This window comes from Biomphalaria glabrata, chromosome 9, assembly GCF_947242115.1.
Source record: "Biomphalaria glabrata chromosome 9, xgBioGlab47.1, whole genome shotgun sequence".
In the NCBI taxonomy this organism is placed as follows: Eukaryota; Metazoa; Mollusca; class Gastropoda; family Planorbidae; genus Biomphalaria; species Biomphalaria glabrata.
The window spans coordinates 7778463-7795907 of NC_074719.1; the positions used below are offsets into that span (position 1 = coordinate 7778463).

The 17445-nt window shown below is 35.7% G+C and overlaps 2 protein-coding genes across 7 annotated transcripts in view; one reads left to right on the plus strand and one right to left on the minus strand.

The window, feature by feature from the left end:
• The window catches only part of LOC106058350 (uncharacterized), a 38696-nt gene extending 34576 nt beyond the window's left edge, over nt 1-4120 (plus strand). The window contains exon 21 of the mRNA XM_056041277.1: nt 125-4120. Within this exon, the coding sequence (XP_055897252.1) occupies nt 125-134 (10 nt within the window). The 3' untranslated portion in view covers nt 135-4120. The remainder of the gene's footprint in view (nt 1-124) is intronic.
• The window catches only part of LOC106058351 (centrosome-associated protein 350-like), a 119594-nt gene continuing 105277 nt past the window's right edge, over nt 3129-17445 (minus strand). For all 6 annotated transcript variants that reach the window (XM_056041271.1, XM_056041272.1, XM_056041273.1 and 3 more), the window contains 17 exons: nt 16962-17160; nt 16338-16582; nt 16070-16194; nt 15791-15958; nt 15139-15246; nt 14455-14529; nt 14224-14354; nt 13757-13938; nt 12926-13215; nt 12236-12446; nt 11970-12130; nt 10828-11050; nt 9811-10678; nt 8344-9322; nt 7965-8079; nt 7298-7584; nt 3129-6954 (listed from right to left, as the gene is read on the minus strand). In XM_056041271.1, the coding sequence (XP_055897246.1) occupies nt 6586-6954; nt 7298-7584; nt 7965-8079; nt 8344-9322; nt 9811-10678; nt 10828-11050; nt 11970-12130; nt 12236-12446; nt 12926-13215; nt 13757-13938; nt 14224-14354; nt 14455-14529; nt 15139-15246; nt 15791-15958; nt 16070-16194; nt 16338-16582; nt 16962-17160 (4736 nt within the window). In that variant the 3' untranslated portion in view covers nt 3129-6585. The remainder of the gene's footprint in view (nt 6955-7297; nt 7585-7964; nt 8080-8343; nt 9323-9810; nt 10679-10827; nt 11051-11969; nt 12131-12235; nt 12447-12925; nt 13216-13756; nt 13939-14223; nt 14355-14454; nt 14530-15138; nt 15247-15790; nt 15959-16069; nt 16195-16337; nt 16583-16961; nt 17161-17445) is intronic.

Genomic DNA, 17445 nt, shown 5'->3' on the forward strand with positions numbered 1-17445 from the left:
TACTCAATTCCAATGATAAAAGAAGAATGAAAACAAAAAATAGATTCATATTTTTTTTCTCTATTTGAAAAACAAAAAAAGAAATTCATTAGTAAAAGTTTTTTTTCTGTCCTGATTTCTTCAGATTTTTGTGAAAAAACAAACATCAAGTTGGTAATACTAGAGTACATTTTATGGCTTCCTAAATTGTAACAAATTTTGTACTATTCTATACACCTCACCTTGATCCTACCCTTATCATTTGTATCATGAATTTTTCACTTTAGCTTAAAGGAGAATTGCATTTAAAAAAAATTTTTCAGCCTAATCATTTTTTGTTTGTTAAAGGAATGAGATAATGCCATATATATAAAATACATTTGATACAAAATGTGTGTTCCTAATAGTAAAGTGTTATTGTGTGTGATAGTCCAATGCTACATGAAACCTGTCTTGTTTTACCATGTTGCCAGTTGCACAAGCTCAAGAAATATTGCCAAACTAATAAGAAAAGAATTCAAACCAAAATCGCTTTAACGTGAATGTTTAATGTATCTGATGAATGCATTGACTTCAAGTACTAACTGCTCAATGTATCATTTTCTAGCATGTTCATGAGTTTGGCTTTCAAGCAAGATGTTTTTTTAATTCTCAGAATGTTTTTCTTGGCATACAGGCAAAATGACTTTAAGTTTCCAATGTTCAATGTGTTAGATTTTCTTGTTCTGTTTATTAAATGGCCAGCTAATCACTGATAGCTTGAAGTGTTTTCTAATGAGTCATAATTATGTCCTATACAAACATGTCTCTCAAGTTCTGGCTTCTGTTTATTTGTAAAGCAACATTTAGGAGTCTGTGCCAATGCGTTGCTCAGATGTTGTTCTGTTTATTTATTAGAAAACATTCCACACTAATTGTTTGCCATAAACTTTGTGAACTCAATCATTTGTAGTTTAAGTACAGCCAGGAGAAAGTAAATCTTCCTATTCAATTCTTCCTCATTCATCTATTTATATGAAACAATTTACAATGAAATAAATTGTGATATTTTTAGATTTCAAAATTAAACAAGGACATTTGAATGTTACTAAATGTTATTACTTGTTTCGTTATAATTATATTCTATTGTTTGATTGGCTTTTTTTATTTTCTTTTGTTCTACAGAGTTTAGAAATAATACATTTTAACAAAATTTAACTCTTTCTCTCCTAACTGAAGATACCAACGTTGATTCTACCAGAATGTGGTAAATAATTACGGAGAGAAAGAGTTAAAACCATCATGGAATGTCATCATGTATGGAATAGATTTGCATAAGTTTTTACACAAAATTTCTTGATCTGTTTGTAGAAACTTTTAGAGCTGGTAGAATTCTTAAGTATTGAGCCACACATTGTTTCTACCACTTTTGCTTATTCCCTCTATTCCATGTATAGACTTTCCATGGCTTGACCTTTCCTTTCATCTTTCAACATTGTTTCATTTGCAGGGTTGTGTAGTTTAATTTTACCTTTATGGTTACCATGGATACATTTAGTTTAGGTAATTTAACTTTTTTTTTTCTATTCAAACTAGCTGTGTATAGATAAAAAAAAAAAACCTGGCTTGTTTATTATATTCACCAATTGAAGCATTTTACTGCTGGGCCTTAGTATAATTGCTTAGGGTAAAAGAAAGAAATTATAAAAAATATTTTTGTAATTTTTGTACTCATCAATATCTAGATCTAGTTTGTTATGAGCTTGAAAGTGTGAACTTTGTTCTGAATATCTATTGATAGGATTCAGTTATCTAGTCAAGAAGATTAAATAAATCTGATTGTTACTGTAGGCTTCTTATGAGCTTCAGAGTTCACTAGTGAAAGAAAAAAAAAAGAAGAATTTTTAGTTACAAGGCCCAGAGCTTTCTAAACTTGATCTTGATCATTTCTTAAACTATTTTTCATTGGCCAGAGCTGATACACTGTCAAACATTACAAAGAACTCATCAGTGTGTATTCACAGCATGCAAGAGTGCTGTGATGAGATGCCAATACGATGGCTGCCATAGTAAAGTGGTATGTCGTATTGATGATCATGGGTTCAAACCCTGCCCGCTGCCACCCCCACCCACCTTCATGTGCTGTGGGAGGTTTGGGCTAAGATGTAAAAATCTTCCATTCTGAGGGAATGTCTGAAACCTGTAAAACCTGATTTGACCCAGTTTGGAAAGCTCTGTTATAGTGCGCATTTTATTGATAACAAAGAACTATCTGTGCTACTTAAAATTCACATTGTTTCAAGACTGCCCTTGAGGTCAAAGTTTGGCTTATTACTGATGTTTGGTTTTTGCCCACTGACATATTGCTTTCTAACCTTTGATTGAACTTCAATGCTATTATACTCATTAATCTATGCTTTTAACATTGAAACTATATTGATCATCTAGTGAGCTTTGAATTCTTGAAAGATAGTTTTAGTTTTAATAATTAAATAACTATAAATAAACATAAATATTTTACTAAGTAAAATCTGAGAAATTAAAAACGACATAAAATTTTTTTTGTCTGCATAAAAAAACTATTAGAACTACATACACTTATTGTATTGTTGTTGAATTGCTTCTAGTTGCCATATAATTTCAATATATTTAGAGTTTAGGAAAACTGTGATTGTGTGTGAATGTTTTTATTACAAACCTCAGACTTTTAAGTCATGTATGTAAATCTGACTATGAGTTACTATGTCCTTTTTTACTTTCACTTTGTCAAAGATTGTCTTGACTTTGCTGTTATCTCATGCACTTGTTTCAGCTTTTACATTTAAACTTTCTTTAATTTTCAATGTATCATTACAATAATATCTCACCTAGTAGAAATATATCTACTTCAACCAAGCTTTTTTTTTTTTTTCTTTTGTTTTTTTAAATGAGCTAAATGATTAAAAAAGAAGGTGGACAAATCATTATTTTTGTTTTGACTAGCATGCTTCCAATTGCTTCACTGTGTATTACTCTAGAATTTCTTGACCATGATTCTGAACACTAGATTTTCTCACAAGGATTGGAAAGTTCTTATTTTGTTATTACCATGTTGTTGTGACTCATTTTCTGTTGCTGGTTTAATCAAAGACACATTCATCATCACGCTTGTATTATTTTTATTTCACACACACACACACACCCACTTGTATGCAAACACTACATAATCAAATATCAAAATATTTAGTTTTAAGAATATTTCTTTATTTCTTGAGCTGGTTGAGAATTCCCATGTCAATTTAAAAACAAATAGCTCTAATTAACTAGGTTGAAACCTGATTACATTTAAATGATGTCAAAAGAATATTTGATATTTTCACTATTTCTCTCTGACTTGGCAGGTAAGCAATGGTAATCAACTGTGAAGCTAGATATGTGGAACACAACTACACTATGTAATAGATAGATTCATTTTTTGTTTATTAACTATGCCTGTATCTTAGATTTCTGTAGTGTCAGGGCTGCTAAGAGAGCATGGTTTAAACTCCATTTGTAATGATTACAACACATGTTTCCTCCTAAGGTGTTCAGTTATGATTAAACTCATGTTTTATTCCAACTGAAACACTTCAAAACAAACCAGACACCAAGTCTTCCACTCTTGGCTATGCTGGGTATTATGTATACTGTTGTATTTTTTTTTTTTTTAAAGGTATGGGAGGCAGTCTACGTTTGATGCACATTACTAAACCTTTTATTCAACTATATTTCTTGAATGCTAAATATCTGAATGTAAGATTGTTCTAGAGTTGGCCATGTTCAAAAAGTTCAAAATAAAATTTACATTAGAGATTTTTTTTGTGATGACTAGCTGACATTTAGAGTTGAGTTTGCTGTTTCATCTCCAAGGAACCAGCTTTTACTACTGACTTTTAATTGAAACCTCAACCCTATGTCCTCCCTCAACACTGCACTCTTTACCAGCATTAATATAAAAAATATGAGGCGTTTTGTTGTTTTGTGAAACAATTAGACACTCTGGAGTTTTGATCTGAACATATTTGGGACTTATTATTTTCATGTTTAAAATGTTTTGTTTGAGTTATTCAGAGTTATTACATCAGTTTTGTTTCTATTGGAAATATATTCCTAAAATTAAATAAATTTGTTTATGAACCACTGATTTCTTGTTAAATTGTGGTGTGTGACATTTGTAGATAAATACAAAGCATGATACTCAACAATCAGAGTATCACAAAGACATGAACATAGTGAAAACACAGAATTTTAGCCAAGTCCATTTATTACATGTCTACAATAATAAGTCAAGGTACTAGTCTACAAAGATACAACACATCAAGTGACCTCACTTCTGGAAGACAGTTTATGTTCCATGAGTAGACCACAAATCATACAGAAATTACTATTGGCACTAGGCCTTTTTCTGAAATATTTCAAACTGGTAATGTGATTCGATGTATCTATATTTTAGTTTAAAGGCTTAAAATCAAAGCTGTTGAGTCACCTATAATGTAAAAAAAAAATAATTGCCACTTTGACATGGTCTAATATGGTTTATAAACTACAAAAGTTTAATGTATAGAGCAAGACATACAGTAACTGACAGAATAATTAAGCACATTTGAGACCATAAGAGTTGGCTGATGGGATATGGACGGAGTCAATGTTTGAGGGAATGCAAGTTTTCACTGAAAAAAAAAATTTATATGTATATATATACACATTTATACACCAGTCTCTTGACTGAGTTCAGCTACAAACTACATTTTATAATTTCAACTAACATCAGATCCCAATCTAGAATTTAGAATCTAGTTGAAATAATGGTAGTGAAAGCAGTAAGTTAAGCCTGAAATATTTTACTGAACAACTTACACTGTCGCAAAGAACTTGCCAGATTTAAAAACTCAACTATTATTTTTATTAGGCGAGGCAAATGTATTGCAGGTTTTACATAAGATCATTTCCAAAGAAAATAATACTATACATACTACTATACAAAAAATGTATATGATGGATTTGACTCTAGAAACAAGTATACACAAGTTAAAAATCTGTCAAATAAGAATATGAAGTTTGAAAAAGCTCATTCCAATAAATATATAGATCTTAGATAACAAATAGCTACAATATCCTGATATACACATATTCAGAGAGATTACAGAGAGTAAAAGGCTATCAACTGATAATGTAGGACCAAAGTTGAACTAGGAATGTCATTCTGGTCAACACAAAACAAATAGCTGCAACAGATTCAAGACTTCTAGAGAATCTATTTACTCCATTGGCATTTCATTCATTTCTGGGTCTTTTTTTGTTTTCCTCATCAATAAAATATTTCTTGCAAAGTTTGATTATAAAAAAATATCTACAAATAAGTAAAAAAAAAAAAATTGCTGCAGTAAAAACAAGATGGCAGTTGCACAAAGTATTGTATTTCTACCAGTTATAAAAGTCTAGACATACTTAGCCACTACTTGTACAGCCCAACAAATATAAGGCACTGTCATTGACACATGAGACACAGTCTTGTGACCCATGCCACATACAAATATAAAGATATATACAGCAAGAGATAAAATAACATAAGGTCATCAACGCAAACAATGGAGCATTCTATTGTAGTGTATTCTATTATAGAGCACACTGACAGACATGGAGATAATATCAGTGACACAATTCCTAGTCGACATGTCTGAAAAAATAAATCCATACAAATATAGAGATAAATAAATGAGACAGTATTTCAACCCTGGCCATTTTGTCTCCTTGGCACTATCACAGAAGCACACTAAATAACACAACAGTCAATGTTCTTTTGAAATCCAAATTTGTTTGAAACTCAAACATTTCAACATCAACTTTTCTAAACAAACCAAAACATTTGGAAGAACAAAAAACTTTTTGGAATTCACCTGAAAAACTACATTTTGGATGGATGCAGAGTTTATTGGTATCTGTGAGTAGAATCTTACAACACAAACACACGGTCAACGCTACCACCAGACACTAATCTGATCTCAAGTGTTTTGTTTGTAGTAGATCCATTAGTGAGTAGCTGTTAGTAGATCCAATTATGAGTAAGACCATGATAGACCTATGAACTACTCTAAACAAGCAGTATTTGTATAATCCAGGAGTGAAACTCAGTATACATGCAATCCAGATGAGAAACTCATATGTGTATGCCAACTGACATACAGCATCTGAAGCATGATTAGGGTTGACACATCCAACATGTTGCATTGTCAGTCAAAGCGCTATCTCTCAATGGCATCATATTGAAACTTTCAATCAAGGGACTAATTCCGTGGCTCACAACTTTGGTACCTTTACTGGCACAACAGTTCAAGTTGTGTCAAAGAGATGTTCAGTTTTGGAATGAATCCTCACTTGCTATATATCCAATAGGACAAAGATTTGTCCGCTGTTCTTGTGAATAGATATAATCACCCACACAAACTATCCTAACAAGATGGTGAATGTTGTGCTCCCACACAAACAATCCTAGCAAGATGGTGAATGTTGTGCTCCCACACAAACAATCCTAGCAAGATGGTGAATGTTGTGCACCCACAAAACCAATCCTGGAAAGATGGTGAATGTTGTGCACCTACACAAACAATCCTAGCAAGATGGTGAATGCTGCCGCCTCTGGTAAATGCCATTGACAGTCTGAACAGTATCTGAGAGTAAAGAGTCAAACAGAGAGTCAGTGAGAGTTATCTTGAGACTGAGTTCATCTGAAGAGTAGTCCACCCAGCCTCTCTCATCCTCAGCTAACTCCTGACTCAGCACAGCATCCACCAGGTCCTTTTTCTTCCTGATGTTCCATTTGTTAACCTGGAGGGCCTTGCGCGTTCCATTCAGATCTAACAGTTTGAGGACAGAAGCTTCAACAATTGGCTTCAGAGCATCCACAGTGGTTGGTGTGATGTTCCCTTTAAAAAATCTGGGAGTTTGGTGTGGTATTTTCTGCCACACTGGAGGCTCAGGCTGTGGAGACAATGAAACAAGTTCAGTTTGAAACAAGATTATCTGAGTAGAACATATTGTTTGGTAAATATTAAGATCATTTTATTTATTGAGTATTCTTTTAAATTGTTATAAACCATGCACAGATGAGAAAGCCTATTTCCTCTAAGATATTAAACAAAATGTATTATTATTAAAATAATAATTGCTTTAATTGCAATGATAGAACCATCAACAATGCCAACACCCAAAGGATTGAATTAAAATGTGTTCACTGTTTAAGGAGCTCAAGAAAGAAATGTTATTTAAGAAATATCTAGATTGTTTGTTTGATCCTATTCTACTGATATGAACTTCAAGTTACCTTGTCTTCATTCTGATAAATGTCTCGAATGATCTCCCCTGTCAGGTCAAACAAAAACTTTTTCCAACTCTTCCTGCTCTCAGTGACAGCAGCAGTGGTCTGGGTCTCCTCGTCTTCAGACAGAAAGTCATGGGGGGGCTCCACACCGTCCAGTGACTCCCCATACCTTCGGTTGTTCCAGTAGATATCCACTGCCCTTGATATGATAGGAGTTATGGCCTCTCTGGTTAATGGTACCACTGGTGCCACCTCTACAGGCCGAGGAGCTGGTGGGACTCCATTAACACCTGAACAGAGAGAACAAGATGCTTGTTAGTGTCAAATAATTTCAACTTTCTGTGGATAACTGGCTGTAGGAAGTTCATGACTTCTGTGAAAATTACAACAAATGTGAACCAAATCAATTGAAGACCACAATGTACAAGGTCTGAAACTAATACAACAAAGTTTTGTGCCAAACTGTAGAAACAAGTAATGAGTTTGTTTTGTTTCCTTGACAATAGACCAGAACCAATTAATTATGTCTTTATGTTTAGAACTGATCAACACACTGAGACTTGTTGAATTGTGTATTTAGAATAGAAAAAAGATACTAAGACTGCTAAGTTGTGACATATGTAGCTAAATGCTAGTAGACCAACACTAAGAAAAACTAAATGTGTACTACCTTGTGTCTGCTCACTTCCAGGGTAAGGTGGGGGCGGTTTACTGGAGGGCTCAAATCCAAGGTCATCATCAATATATTCCCCAAGTAGGCCACCAAGTTCTTCAGTCATTTTATGCTAGACAAAGAAAGTTATACATTAAAAACCTTTGCCCAGTTGCGGTGAGAAAATTATACTGTACAATTCTGATTGAATAATGGACTGAACTAAATAAGGACTATCATACACATAGCACATAGAATAAGTCAAACCTAATGAGAAAAGCTTTTTTTGCAGTTCACAGAAATACTATTCAGTTGAACATAGTTTATCATTCAAAGTATTTTTTTCTAATTAAGATCAAGAATTTTACTGAAGAACAAAGAAATGTTTATAACTTACATTCAATGATTGGTAGTGATCTCCTGGTAAAGGTGAACTTGGACGATGGATTGCTTCTAGTGATAGACCAGAGTCATTGTCCTGGAGTTTGTCTTCCAAAAACAATTCCTTGTCATCAATGTGTCCATTTGAAAGATGGTTGCTAGAATTGGAGTCCTGGTGTTGACTGGTTAATTTCCTCTTCTTAATTTTCACCATATCTGCAATGGCTTCCTCTAGCAGTGACTTCATGACACTATCTGTGGTCTGATCTGCTACAGACTTTGGCTCTGTAACTTTAGGAGCAGCTACTTTCTCAAGCTGAGTTGGCTGTTGATGTGCAAGGCTTACTTCCTGTGAAGCTTTCTTCTGAGTGATTTTCTCCATCAGCATGACAGAATCTTTGATCATGTTATTTGTCAAATGATCTGTGATAGACTCTGCCAATTGTGTTAGGTCGTGTCTGACTGGTGGGCTGCTGGCTTTTGCGTAGGGTGAGCTGAGAGGTGTCGAGTGAATTATAGATTCATCATTGACAGTCAAAGCTGTTTTATCTTCTAGCAAGTCCTCATGGTCAGTCAGTGCAGAGTCATCAGGACTTTTCACGTCTTCACTTGGCCCTGACAGATTCAAGACTGGCATCTCCCTCTCTGCACTGATCTCACTGCCTTGTACTAATACACCATGACCAGCAGGGCATGTGAAATATCTCTTGCCTTCATGGAAACCATCTGATCCGCTGGCTTTAGCATCCAACTCCACACCTGCCCAGATACCTGGAGAGAAATCTACTTTCCCTTTAAAGCGGAGAATACCAGAGCCACTGCCGAGGACAAGAACTCGGTCTCCTAGACTGAAGTCCACAAGTGGGTCAGTCTGAAGCAGTGCCTCATTGACATCTTCGTCGGGCACAGGAGTCTGTGCCATCTCTCTTGGTGTAGCTACTGGTGTTTTATCTTCATCTAGTTCATTCTCTTCCTCTTCTGTATACCCTAACAAACTGTCAGGACAATCAAACAAGAAGTCTATTAACAAAATGTTTTAAACTAAATCTCACTACTAACCCAAAAAAACGTATGCAGGGTAGGGAAAAAAATAAGCAAAGAAAATGTTAATGACAATTGTTTATTACTAGAATTCAAGACATCAAAACAAAAATGTTTGTATAATGAACCTCTGACATGGTATGACTCTAAAGATGTCAAGAGAAAAGTGGAGGGACAGACTGACAAGTAAACAAATAAATATGCAAATGTATTTCTTGGATGTTTATTTCTGAAGTCTATTCATTTACTTTTAACTGAACCCAAAATGAACATGACTTTAAAACAATTTTTTTTTTTTATCTCAGTCTTATAATTTTAAAAAATATTTTTAGAATCAATTTTCATTGTAAACTTTCATATTATCTTAAATATACAATTTCTGTAAGATTTACAAAACCCTAGTAGTGTTAGGTGTTCACTGCAATGTAAACTATCTATTTACCTGTCTAAAACTTCTTGACTTTGTTTGTAAGACCTGGAATCAAACTTCTGTCTGTCAGAGATTGATGGCAGACTGCCAGTGATGTGCTCACTGATGTCATCTTCTGTCCTGACTGATAAAGCAGTTGGCAGATCTGGGAGAAGGCGCTGGGAAGATTTCACTGGGGTCTTCTCTGATCCAGAGCTGACCACGTCCACATCATCCTCCATGTCTGTGTAAGAAACATTGCTGACAGTTGAACGCTCACTGGATGGCCTGGAGCTACTCTCAGACTTTCGTGAGGAGCGCCTGGACTCGGTCTCATCACTGTCGGACTCCTGGATCCCAGTGGCAGGAGAAGTGACGCTAACAGAATGATCAACAGCTTGCTCCTGTTCAATGTTTGAGGCTGACATGTAATCCAATTTAGGCTGAGACCTAGCAGATGCAGATCTAGCAGACGCAGGGTCCTCAATGTGCTCAGATATTTCTGAATCTGTTGGAAGCTTCAATGAGCCCTGACTCCTTGCGCTAAGTGGAACTCTACTGTAACTTTGGGCTAAGCTGGATTGCATGTCAGAGAAGTCTAGTGTATAGGAAGCATCATCATCTTTCACAGAGGCAACGACTTTGTCTGGCACTTTCTCCTGATTGTCTTCAGCCTGGGTTTGTATCTTGAAAACATCACTAACAGTCTTCTCTGATGTGTTGGTGTCAACTTCCTCAATAATCTCTTCAACATTAGAAGAACTAGAGACATCCTTCTCCTTGGACTTCACTGATGCACCAGACAAATCAGAAACAGATTCGGTGCCTTCAGATATTTTATCCATAAGGGACACAACAGCTTTCTTTTTTGATTTGTCTTCCCCTGAACTAAGAAGAGTATCTGGTGAAATAATAGTAGCTGTAGTGAATTGTACAATCCAAGAAAAAGAAACAGTAGTTTTTATCTCTAAGCAAAAATCTCGAAAGATGATAACTTTTTAAATTAACTGAAAATATTTTTAGCCTTCATAATACAATCATGTTCATTACCTTTTCCCTCTGCACTCGGGCTACTGTGCTTAGATTCAGGACTGTCTTTCATCTCCTCAAAACTGGAAGAGTTGCTGGCAGTCTCATCCCGGTGGGGCCTGGTCTTGGGGTGGTGTCCATGGGGTTGCTTGATCTGAGGTTTGACCACTGATTTCAGGGTTGGAGATTCGTGTTCCAGTTCATCTTTCTCTTGCTTGAGCTGCTGGATGTAGTTATTGTAAGCCTGGACACAGATAAAACACAGTTCACTATTGACTTGGAACTAGAGATTATGGAAGACTGCACTAGTTTTATGTGGTCTTGCACATTCTAGCCTGGGAAGAGTTTTAAAGGGAGAACTGGTTTGCACCTACCAATACCCCTCTTTTGGCTCAATGTCAATTTTCAGAGGCTCAATATGCAGATAACAGCAGAAGGTTTTAAACTGAAGTTTTCAGTCTGGCTGCCAGCCTTATCTGCCCAGTGCCTCGTATTATTAAGTTTTCAGTCTGGCTGCCAGCCTAATCTGCCCAGTGCCTCGTATTATTAAGTTTTCAGTCTGGCTGCCAGCCTACTCTGCCCATTGCCTCGTATTAAGTTTTCAGTCTGGCTGCCAGCCTAATCTGCCCAGTGCCTCGTATTATTATCATCTTCATTGTAAGCAAAGAAGGAAAAAGATCTAGTAGAGAATTTGAAAAAGGAGATGCTGTAGATAATCATGATATCAATACATTCTGGTTGAATAAACATCTAAAGATGCTTTTCAATAGACAAAATAAAGAAACTAATTGCAAATAAATAGATGTTTAAACTAGCTGATACTGATACATTTCAATTAATGTGTCAAGAAAAAAGACATGTGTGTCTCCAAATAAATCTGCAAGTCAAGAGAGAGAAAACAAGCTTAAACTTCCAGTCATGATAACAATCTATTCTAACAGTATCAGAGTAACATGAGTTAGTTTTCTCAAATGTAGCCAGAGAAAAAAGTGAACAGCATCAAGTATATGGATTCTAGAACGTTTTCGTGAACTAAATAAAAGAAATAAAATTAACTTTTGCTAACATTATTCCTGTTTAGCAATTACCTAAAATGTGACATAATTTTTGTAAGAAATGTTTTGCGAAAAAAAAAAAAAAAAAAAAAAAGCATGAACTCTGACCTCTAGTTGTTTTTTCATTGCTTCCTCTTGTGCTTTAAACTTTTCTTTCTGTCTACGAGATCTTTCCTTTTTCAACATCTCTACCTCTTTCCTTCTGCGACGGAGTTCATCACTCAACTGACGAATGCGAGCTTCATAGTCACTTGCGTCTGACAAAGTTTCTGTAAAGTATCGAGTCTACTCTTAGGAGTCTGTGGCATCATTAAGACTTCTTCATCACGTCATTACAGGCCAATGTACTAAGCGTTAATTAAGTAATTATTTACCTGTATGTGATATAGAATCCTCTGATTCACTCTCTGACCCAGGTTTCCTAGACCATGGCGATGGTAAAGGGGAATTAGTATGTGGAAGAAGCTTGCCAACTGGAGATTTTCTGCGACTGGAAATGGAAGAAGGCAGCTCCCGCTCAAAAGTGTCAGGGTAATCTTCATTGATTGTAGTGTTGATGACAGTATCATCTCCAGAGTCTTGAGCCTGAGACAAAACAATGGAGATGCTTGGTGACTGACACAAACTTATGCCATTCATCTAACCAATGACTCAATTCATTAAATGTACAATGTAACTAGTTTCAAGAAACATTTTTTTAAATTACCATTTAGTATTTTTTATTGTTGAAAAATATATAACAACACTAATAAGTCTATATGTTCAAAGTTAATAAAAAAAGAATGCTCATGTTGGACATTACAAGTTTTTTTAAAGCTTATGTATAGCACAAGTTGCATGATTAAAGCGCTATTATCCAATCTATTTTTGTGGACCAGTGGGATTGAAGGAGTATCTGTAGGTTTCCGTGCTGCCTTTAGGTGGTCAGCAAACACAACTCAGCTCGGGTCAGAAATTAATCTTGAGCCCACTTGATAAGAAGCAGAGGGGTTTTTACCACCCAGCCACACATCCTGTTGCTAGTTGAAGTGTTTGGATACACTATACAATGGTAAATGTCTGACCTTATGTTTGTCATGTCTTGAACTAGGTGGAATATCCTCAGGAATGGAGCTCTCACTTCCACTAGCCACAGATGAGTTGGTCTTGTCCATTTCTTTGGACTCCGACCTACTTCTTTTTTCCCTCACAGACTCTGCAGTACTTAGCTGAGTGGAGATCACTTCAGAGATGGATTGCTGGACAGTCTTGGACTTGGCCTCTGTTCCATCCAGCTCATCATGAAGAGATGACAGGATGTGATCAGAAATGACATTAGAGTCATCCACTTTGGAAGGGGATGGAATTTTGGCAGCTGGTGAAAATACATTTCAGATTATTATTAGAGTCGCAATACAGTCTCCCTCTGGAGACACTACTATAAATAGCTTCTATTAATTATCAAATACACAAACAGATTTTATTCAGGACTGATTGCTATTAGTTAGCACAAAAATAAAATCATTGTTACAAGGAGTGTTTCTTATAACAACTTAGACGATAGAAATATTTTCTAAGTAGAGAATACATAAAATTGTAAGATGTTAGGATTGTCTATTTGGAAGGAATTTATAAAAACAAAAATTATTCACTAAGTGAAAATGTTTGTGATTAAAGGCAATCTGTAGGCTGAACCTATGAAAGAAATCTTGAACTAAAGGCAATCTGTAGGCTGAACCTATGAAAGAAATCTTGAACTAAAGGCAATCTGTAGGCTGAACCTATGAAAGAAATCTTGAACTAAAGGCAATCTGTAGGCTGAACCTATGAAAGAAATCTTGAACTACCTGCAAAACATTTCTTTCAAAAACACAAACTCATTGCTATTGAATTCTGTGAACATTTTAGTCTCTTACTTTTCTTGGCAGCAGTTTCTGAAACTTTCTTCCCAGCATGCTTGGCCTCCCAGGCTTCAATGGCTTTCTTCTCCAGTTGGTAAACTTTCTGTTCCTCTGCATCCAACCTTTTCTTCCACTCCAGCAGTTCTTTAGCTTGTTTCTTACGCTCGTGGAGCCTCTGTTCTCTGGCAGTCATGTACCTACACAAACACAATAGAAATTTAGCTAGTGTACATAGCAGAGGTAACCAATAGAAACTTAACTAAGTGTATATAGCAGAGGTAACCAATAGAAACTTAGCTAGTGTATATAGCAGAGGTAACCAACAGAAACTTAACTAGTGAATATAGCAGACGTAACCAACAGAAACTTAGCTAGTGTATATAGCAGAGGTAACAAAAGTGTGTAAGATATTTTTGTTTTAAACCCAGTAAACTAAATAGTCATGAAGAAGTGTTCACTTTGACCTCTGCCCTTTGACTTACTTGACATCTAGCCTCATCTTCTGCTGTTTCTCTAAAGACTGTTTGTTTCCTTGTTTGTTGGGAGTTTTGTCTTTATACACTTCACTGTCAGACTTGGAGTCTTTAATATCCTCAGTGGTAGTCACTTCAGTCTGTTGTTTGGCAGAGAAATTCAGTTTTAGTATCAAATAGGTGTTTACATTTAGTAATTATGTCATACAATTCACAATTTGAAATGAATTAGTATCTAACCTCATCTTCAGTGTGGACCTCGGCAGGACGAGCTAGCCGACCTTTGGCTGGAATTACTTGAAGCTTGTTTAATGTCTAAATAGAAATAAAATAAATTCAAGTCCAAAAAAGCTGTTTCATCTAACAAGGAACTTGAATGGTTCATCTTACAACTAGTGACATGAGTGTTTCATCTTACAACTAGTGATATGAATAGTTCATCTTACAACTAGTGACATGAATGGTTCATCTTACAACTAGTGACATGAATGGTTCATCTTACAACTAGTGACATGAATGTTTCATCTTACAACTAGTGACATGAGTGTTTCATCTTACAACTAGTGACATGAATGGTTCATCTTACAACTAGTGACATGAATGGTTCATCTTACAACTAGTGACATGAATGTTTCAACTTACAACTAGTGACATGAATGGTTCATCTTACAACTAGTGACATGAATGTTTCATCTTACAACTAGTGACATGAGTGTTTCGTCTTACAACTAGTGACATGAATGGTTCATCTTACAACTAGTGACATGAATGTTTCATCTTACAACTAGTGACATGAGTGTTTCGTCTTACAACTAGTGACATGAATGGTTCATCTTACAACTAGTGACATGAATGGTTCATCTTACAACTAGTGACATGAATGGTTCACCATAGCACAACTACTAAGATTAGAATGAGACTTACAGCTTGTGTTGTTTGCTTTATTTTAGCTATCTCTTCATGTTGTTGTAGGATAAGTTGTCTCTCTTTGCTAGCCAACTCATTGGCTTCTTGGAGACGGCGAATCTCAGCCTAAAAATAGAAATGAAACATTTCAAACAATGTGTCTACTTTATTTCCCAACATCAAGGTACACAGAAACAAAATGAAATCCTGGTTCTATAGTACAAGTAGAAAAGTTCTTTTATTTCACTGATTAAAGGAAATTAGTTTGGATTAAGTAAGAGAGAAGTACACCACCAATGTAAGCGTAAACTTGATGACACAAAGGTCTCAGTTTAAATTCCAGTGAATGATTGAGTTTGAAATGTCGGATGTCAGGAGTCCACCAAACCCATGCCAGTGCCTCCCACTTGCTGAACCAGTCACTATGCTGGCAACAAATCCCCCTTGTTAAATATTGGCCACCAAAACAGGTGATCTGTACATCATTAGCACCATTGGTTGAATGGGTTACTGTTTGACCTAATACATACTAAAAACCAATGCCTGATCCAGTTCACCAAAACCTAATCAACTGAGAATGTATGCTGATTGTATTTTCTATACAGTCGTTCACCCCTGTAGCAGTATATCTTTGTTTTTGGAGTTTTAATCAACTGAGTGAGATATGTACCTGTTGTTCTTTTAGGTTCTGTTTGATCTTTTTTTCTCTCTTGTCAATGTTTGGGAACACATCATCAGCTCCTTTGTTGTGAGGCTTCTGCTTCAGTTGCTGGAGCCATGCCAGTTCGGCCTTAGCCTTTTCTTGGAGCGCTTTCTGTCTGAGACTTAGCAAAGCAGCCTGGGGATACATTAGCAGTGCTAAACTTGCTCAATGTGATACAGTTATCATAAAAGATACATGTCCCTCTAACATATTGTACAACTGAGAGATAATCTTTCTGAGGATTACCTGGTGCTGAGCTCTATACTCCTCTTCTTTCATAATCTGACGAACCATTTCAGCAGTGAACTTTGAAAAACTGTCTTCTCCAGCGAACAAGGAACTTAAGTCATTCAATGCATGGCTGGTGGACGCTGAAACATGAAGTAACAGAGTAACAGCTGACTTCAAATAAACAATCAACAATGTCACTTTGCTATGTAAAACAACAACTAATAAATAACGAGCAATATGGTAATGTATCTCACTACTCTCATCAAACACAAAACTTATTTACCATCTGCAGAAACAAGAGACTTAAACTCTCCACTGTGACGTCTAGCCTCTTTGCGATGAGATTCTGAGGGCAGAACTTGACGGAATGACTCTTCATCTGTCAAGGTCTCATCGAATGACATGGAGTAAGAGTCATCTGCCTTGGTGATCACTTCAGATATACTGGCATTCTGGGAGTCCTGGCTGTCTTGAGCTGTTTTAACAGAACTTTGGGAGCTGTTTTGAGAATCTTCTGCTGTTTCAATACTGTTGTGATTTTGTAAAAAAAAAAAAATAATTCATAAATATTACTATGTTACTGTCAGAAAAATACAATCTTCCTGTTCAAAATAAAAATATAGTATGTATGTATTATACAAAACATAATTAATTCACACACACACACACAAAACATGAAGACACAAAAAAAGGAGAGGGAGGCACTGCCTTTCATTTTTATTTTAAACTTCTCATTTTTACTCCAGATCCAATGTGGTGGGGACACAAAATGTTTGTGGTAGATATAAGATGTAAAAAAAAAATGTTTCAAGAAAAACAGTGATCAAAATGGGAACGAAATATTCGAAACTTTAGAATTCTATGTTAACCAACCAAAATAGGCCACCATGATGGTGAAACAACCTACCTTAAAGTTGCTGATCCAGTAGAGATCAGTTTATGTTTGCTAGAGACTGATGTTGCCCCAGATGACCGCTGAGTTCGTCTATTGTCTGGTGACTTTGACAGATCCTCTGTACTGTAGGAGACACGACCACTTGACCTTGACATGATATTGGACCTTGACTCTGGTCTTAGATTGTCGTCTTTCTCCAACAATGAAGACACTTATTTCACAATAATAAAATTACAATCAATTCAAAACATTTTTACTTTGTAGGTTCATTATACTAATCCAGATTGTTTACAAAATATCAACTTATAGATCTTTTCAAAGCCTATGAAATTACGAACAGATATGTTGTTCTGTTTGTTTGATAATCCAAAGTATGGCAAGAAAACTTTGTGCAAAGCATGGGATGGGGGTTGAAATAAAACCTTCTTATCTTATATAATACAGACGTTACTTCAACCCTACACAAATAGTTGAAGAAATGAGTCAATGACTTCCC